The sequence below is a fragment of the Miscanthus floridulus genome, chromosome 17 (genome assembly GCF_019320115.1).
Source record: "Miscanthus floridulus cultivar M001 chromosome 17, ASM1932011v1, whole genome shotgun sequence".
Lineage (NCBI taxonomy): Eukaryota > Viridiplantae > Streptophyta > Magnoliopsida > Poales > Poaceae > Miscanthus > Miscanthus floridulus.
This window is the reverse complement of record NC_089596.1, coordinates 75652518-75658517: the sequence shown is the minus strand read 5'-3', so window position 1 is coordinate 75658517 and position 6000 is coordinate 75652518. Positions and strand designations below refer to the sequence as shown.

General features: G+C 44.2%; 1 protein-coding gene across 2 annotated transcripts; it reads left to right on the top strand.

Annotated features, from left to right (window-relative positions):
- The first annotated feature begins 371 nt into the window (after nt 1-371).
- Nucleotides 372-2503, top strand: LOC136516866 (uncharacterized). 2 transcript variants are annotated; one of them, XM_066510361.1, is made up of 3 exons: nt 372-521; nt 613-1901; nt 2200-2503. In XM_066510361.1, the coding sequence occupies exons 2-3, from the start codon at nt 619-621 to the stop codon at nt 2222-2224; spliced, it is 1308 nt and encodes a 435-aa protein (XP_066366458.1). In that variant the 5' UTR covers nt 372-521; nt 613-618; the 3' UTR covers nt 2225-2503. The 2 variants fall into 2 exon arrangements, with proteins under 2 accessions (XP_066366458.1, XP_066366457.1); XM_066510360.1 differs by having other exon boundaries at nt 609-1901.
- The last annotated feature ends 3497 nt before the right edge of the window (nt 2504-6000 follow it).

Here is a 6000-nt window from a genome sequence, read left to right as displayed (position 1 = left end):
CTGTTTCCCGTGCGCGGTTGATTTTGAATTCGTACCGCCACTTTGTATGGCTACCGCCGTTTCAACTGGCTCTTGGGGAACCTACCGCCCAACCAAACGGCGGCCGTCTTTACATCGGGTCTAGATCTGCTAATTTTTTACACGGGTATTTATTTCTGCAAATTCGTAAAAGAAAAAACATAAAAAATCTTTTTGGTAAGCTATGACCCCCACGCGTGACATTGACAAAAGGAAGGTCCGTTACATGGGCCGGCCTACCTGAGCCTCACAGGGAAATTAGACATTATTGTTGGGTGGGTTCGTCGGTTGGTAAGGCACACGTCTCGTATAGAAGCCCAGTGGCCCAAACTGCATATGGCCTCGTATAGAAGTGCACCCACCCACCCACCAATTCGTAACCCTAAATCAGCTTTGGTCCCTGGAATCTGGAAGCCGCCGGATCGCCGCCGCCTCCGCTCCCGCACGCCTCTCGCCGCCTCCGCCTCTTCTCTCCTTGCCGGCCGCCGCCTCCTCCTTCGTCGGTAAGGCACCTCATCACCTTACAAATCCCCCGATTTGTCCTCACAGAGATTCCCCTTGGCCCTCCTAATCTCGCGATCTGTTTCAAGCTAGGTCGCCATGTCCACCGCCGCCGGCTTCCCCAACTGGGTGATGCTGGAGCCCGTCGTGTTCCGCAGGGACGACGACAAGTCTTTCCCGGACGAGAGCAAGGCGCCCGTCAGGGCGTCCGGCACCACCTCCTGGGAAGCCCAGTTCCGTTTCGCCTTCGACCTCGCGGAGCCCCCGTCCATCTCCCGCATCTTCGCGCAGCTGCCGGGCTTTCCGGGTCCCAGCAAGGAGAGTCCCTTAGCCATGTTGACGACCCACCGCCATCTCGCCCTGTTTCGCGTCGGTACCACGAGGCCATGTCGGCGTAAGAACTTCTTCATCTACAGCGCCGGCAAGCCTTCCTCGCTCGAAAAACTCCCCACTTGCACCCGGGATTTGGAACGTGTCCTCCACGATGGTAGCCCATCTCGTCGCCCTCCTGAAACGGGGAAGATGTCGCGCCTGCATAGTGTCAGATCCATGGGCCTCTTGTGCCAAGGCGAGGAAGAGTTCGCGGTGGCGGAGCTGCACCTCTACCCGGACAAACGCAAGCGTAAGGTCTTCGCCGACATCTACTTGTTCTTGAAGTCAGCTGGCAAATGGACCTCTTCGCGTTTACCCATCCTCCACAGCGACGATCCGGATGATGCCTGGCAGCTTTGCATCTGGCTGACCGACACGGTCATCCCTGTCGACCGCTGGCTGTGCTGGATTGACTACGACCGAGGCATCCTCTTCCATGACGTGTTTGGAGCAGCGGCTACCGTCTCCTTCCTCCGCTTCCCTCTGCACAAGTTCTCTCGTACTCCTCCCGATATCAGACGGGAATGCAGCGGCAGGATATACCGTGGTGTGTCCGCCATTGATGCTGCCGGTATGCTCAAGTTTGTCGATGTCACCCGCGATGATGGCATTGGCTACGGGGCACTCAAGCCCGGTGCTGGCTTCACCATCACCTGCCACACCCTCCTCCCATCATCTCTAAGCAGCGGCATGGTGTGGAACAAGGACTGGACAGTCACCTCTGATGAGCTCTGGACTGATAATCGCCTCCCGCGCGAGGTTCCCATGTTCCCCCAAGTGAACATCGACAGGCCACATGTAGTGCATTTCCTTATCAGCGACTTCACATACATGATGAAGAAGATGTGGGTGGTCACCATTGACATGAACACCAGGACCGTCGAGTCATTTTATCAGTATATCAATGGTGAGGAGGATATTGGAACTGAACTTGAGTTCTTGACCAAGGAAAGGTCCATGGGTCCCAGGCCCTTCCTCCCCAGTGAGTTCTCCAAGTACCTTTCCTCAAGGTAATACTAATTGCTAGCTGCTGGCATTTATCTATCTTTCACCTAGCTGCTTAGTAGATTTTTGCTGGTTGCATGTTTATCCCTTGCATATATGCAAGTTGTTCACCACATTAATCGTTAGCATTTCACTTCATCTGTTTGTTTTTGGCAATTCTTTCCTAAGTATAAATATATATAGCACAACTACTTTACCAAGCACCTTTGCATGCTGGCTTTCTCTTGCTAACAGAATCAATGCAAGTTTGATTTGAACATCATCCATCTAGATCGCTTTTTTCACAGTATTTATGTATTGCAGGACGGGGCTTCCGTCGGTGGAATGACTCACATCAATATATATATTTGGTTCCACAAGATAGGTAGGCTTCTGTTGTGTTTGTCAACAAAATTGAAGGAGATGTTTCATGTTGTGGCCGAGGAAGGATCTATCTTATGGTCTGTTTTTATGCTGTATGAACGGATAAGTTATATCAAGTTTATCGTGTGTTGTAAAAAAAGATGTTTATCGTGTGTCCAGCTTTTTTAAGTACAATCATTATGTGGATGAGTCACTTGGAACTTAAAAATGATTGCTCCTTCCTTGTGAATGTTTAAAATGTGGTGTAAAATGGAAACTAAATAAACCTCCAAACTTTGCTAAAAATGTTTTGAAGCATCAAGATATGCTTAATTGTTGCTTTCCTCTCTGCTGGGCCTTGCCGCAAGAAGCTAGCTAGCAAGGCTGTAAGGCGTCTGCAGGAGCCTGCAGCAGCTTACGATTGGTATAACTGATCCGACGCTTACATTGCTGTTACCATGTAACGAAAGCAGAAGAAATCCTATGACTGACAAGTTGGAAGAACCCTTAGCATCGTCATCATCAGTTCTGAACAGAGTTTGCATGCATCATGTACCAATATTACTACATACTGCTATGATCCGACGATCGCAGCACGAACAACTCAATTGCAAGTTGGAATAGCCCTTGCTTCAGACGTGACATGAACCAGGTGGTTCAGAATTCGTACCACACACTAGTAAAGAAGCCCCAAAGAAGATGCTACAACAACTCCTGAGGGTATCAGGCAATTTTGGTTGGAAGCGGTCATCCTCTTGTGCGACGTGTTCGCGGAGCCCAGCCCCTACCGTCTCCTTCGTCCGCTTCCCTCTGGACATGTTCCCAGATGCATGCTCACAACCGCAGCTGGGCATCATGTGGTGCACTTCGTTCTTGTCATCGAAGAAGATGTGGCTGGTCGTCGCCATTGACATGAGCACCAGGACGGTGGAGTCATTTGCTCAGTATAGCAATGGGAGGGAGGACATTGGAACTGAGGGTGAGGACTTGACAGAGGAATGCCCTTCCTCCCCTGTGAGTTCTCCAAGGTAATACAGCTAGCTAGCTGCTGGCTTTTATCTGTCTGTCACCTAGCTAGCTAGCTACTTGATAGATTTTTGCCGGTTGCATATTTATCGCAACCGGCAAAAATCATATGTGCAAGTTGATCATCACTTTAACCTTGTTGGCATTTCACTACTGGGAGAGCAGCCTATTGCTCCAACCAGAACCAGTAATACTGCCTGCAGGCTACTTAGCAAAAGATAAGCAATAGGCTTATGAGTGATGAGTTACATGTTGCTGGAAATTATCAGCAGTTGGGAGTGAGTATACTACTTATTACCTCCAGTGGCTGTTTTTTTTGGCAATTCTTTATTAATTTCCTAAGTAAATATAGAACAATTCGTTTTAGCTTTTTCTAGATTCATAGATTTTGCTATGCACCTAGATATATATTATGTCTAGAAGCATACTAAAATGTATGAACCTAGAAAAGCCAAAGTGACTAATAATTTGGGACTGATGGAGTAGTATGTTACCTGTGCTAACGCAATGGTAGTATTTTCCTCTAGTATATGTTGTCTTAACCTAATTGTGACTATACTCTGCATGCATCATTACAAATCATTGTCACAAAACATAAATCATGTGACGGTTTGGACCAAGTACATAATAAATGAGAGTGATCACAATGTACATTGGTAATTTTGTACTATCATAATGTACACTTGTGGCCATGCAAGGTCAAATTCCAAACAATTATATATGTCTGTTGGTTCACTTAAGGCCCAAAATAACAGCCGGAGAAAATATTTCCTTACAAATCGATTCTGAAGCACTGGATTGCATGCATATTCGCTGTTGTCGTACTCTTTGGCGAGCTACAAGCCTACAAGATGAGAATGACTGCATGGATGAGAAGGAGTGCATGGATGAGAAGGAAGAGGTAAGAGATAAGGATACAGGTCTGTGTAAATAAAAAGCCTCGACATGCTAAATAGGGATAAACGAAGTTAAACCAAAGAACCCCCCTCAGGCCTCAGCAGCAGCCAGCAGGTTAAAAAAATAGTAACTAATCTATTATTATGACCTAAAATGCTTTTATTACTAGCATGCTTTTTAAAGTATTGCGATTGGAATTCCTGCATTGCAAACATCTTTTTTCCATCCATTCATGTGTTTTTTCAATCCTTTGTTTCGCTATTACACACTCATCACATTCGTACGGTTTTTCCCATTCCTCTTGTTTTATATTCCTTGGTTCCAAGTAGACTCTAAACACTGAAGACATTACGAACCTGGGAGCATTATGAACTCTGAAGAATAAGTTACAGAGGGATTTACGCAATACTGAATTTCTGAATGCCTGCACTGAAACAAAACAAAATGGAAATGTTCCTCAAATAATAGTTCCATGAAGTAGGAAACTCTAAGGGTCCGTTTGGCTGAGAGAATCATTCCAGATTCTTGCTAGAATCCGTCTGTTGCTTGCCAAACGGTCACCACAGCTAGCGATTCTAGATAGAAACGTTTCTAGCTATTCTAATTTTTTGTACTAGAGAATAGAATCACCTCCTAGCCAGTTTCGCGTGATTCTGTTTCTTTCTTTCCTCTCTCCCCTCTAGTATGTGATAAGTACACTTCGTCTTTTTCAAGTGCAATAATTTAAAATGGATCGCAAGTGAAATGTTCTTCACCCATAAAAAAAATTAGTGAAGCCTATCTATTTCTATATTTTTTAAAATAAAAATAATTTATCTTTATGTCTATTTTAGAAACCGAATCAGCTAGGTAGCCAAACGATTTCAGGAAAGTGATTCTATTTCAACAAAGAAACGTTTCTAAAAAAATCTGAATCTGAAACGTTTCTTAGAGAATCTGTATCCCTACCCAACAAGACCTAAGCTATAAAGCGAGCACAACACATAAGACCATATAAAAGGACCACAAAACAGAAGCCCAGATTCCAAGAACAATTACATCATATAATCTAAATGTCTCTTATTTGTTAGAAGGGCAATTTTTTTAAAAAAAACTTTTGAAGGGCAATAACATCTGAACTCTGGCCAATCCATGTTTTTTGTCGCTTGTGCTCAGTCTGTCCCTCATCAGCAGCCAGAAAAAAAAACTTTTATGTTTGAGCTGACACTAAGATTTCCAAATCCACTTAAAAGAGCCTGGTACTTCAGAATGATCGGTTAGAATCTTATGAGCGTTGGACAATGAGAAAACAGCATTACCCTAAACTTTCATTCTCAAAACTAATAATTTTTAAGAACTGTTCCATTTACAAATTTTTACAATACCGGTTAGGTTCCTACTTCCCTTACGTAGCTACTCCTATATTACTGTCTGTATCTCCAACAAATTCAATTCCCAGGTAGGCTGGATTGATGTAGTTTACAGAGATGCTTCTAGGGAACTAGAAGTGCAGATTACTGCACCATACCAAGCAAGAGCATGCTAATTCGAAACCAAAACTGAAACCAAGCAAGGCCACATTGCTAGTTTCTTCCACAATAGACATTTTCCAAACGGAATTAACGTGATACATCTAGGAAGGAACAAGGTCCTCAAGCGGATAGTTCCGTTTGTGGTTTGACGAAACATCAGACAATATCTTTATCAATGAAATAGGCACAATCTCGTACCCGTTCGTTAAAAAAAAAAAAAAAAAAAAAAAAAAAAAAAAAAAAAAAACATCGGACAATAGTTTGAAAATCAAAGAAAGAAAGAAAGAAAAAACAAATCGCCAGGATCTTATTTTGCCGTTCTGAATTT

What these genes read in the sequence shown, in the direction of transcription:
- LOC136516866 (XM_066510361.1), top strand. Translation starts at nt 619, where the DNA reads ATGTCCACCGCCGCCGGCTTCCCCAACTGGGTGATGCTGGAGCCCGTC. An exon ending in TCCAAGTACCTTTCCTCAAG is followed by an intron (nt 1,902 to 2,199) that starts GTAATACTAATT and finishes TATGTATTGCAG; the next exon opens with GACGGGGCTTCCGTCGGTGG.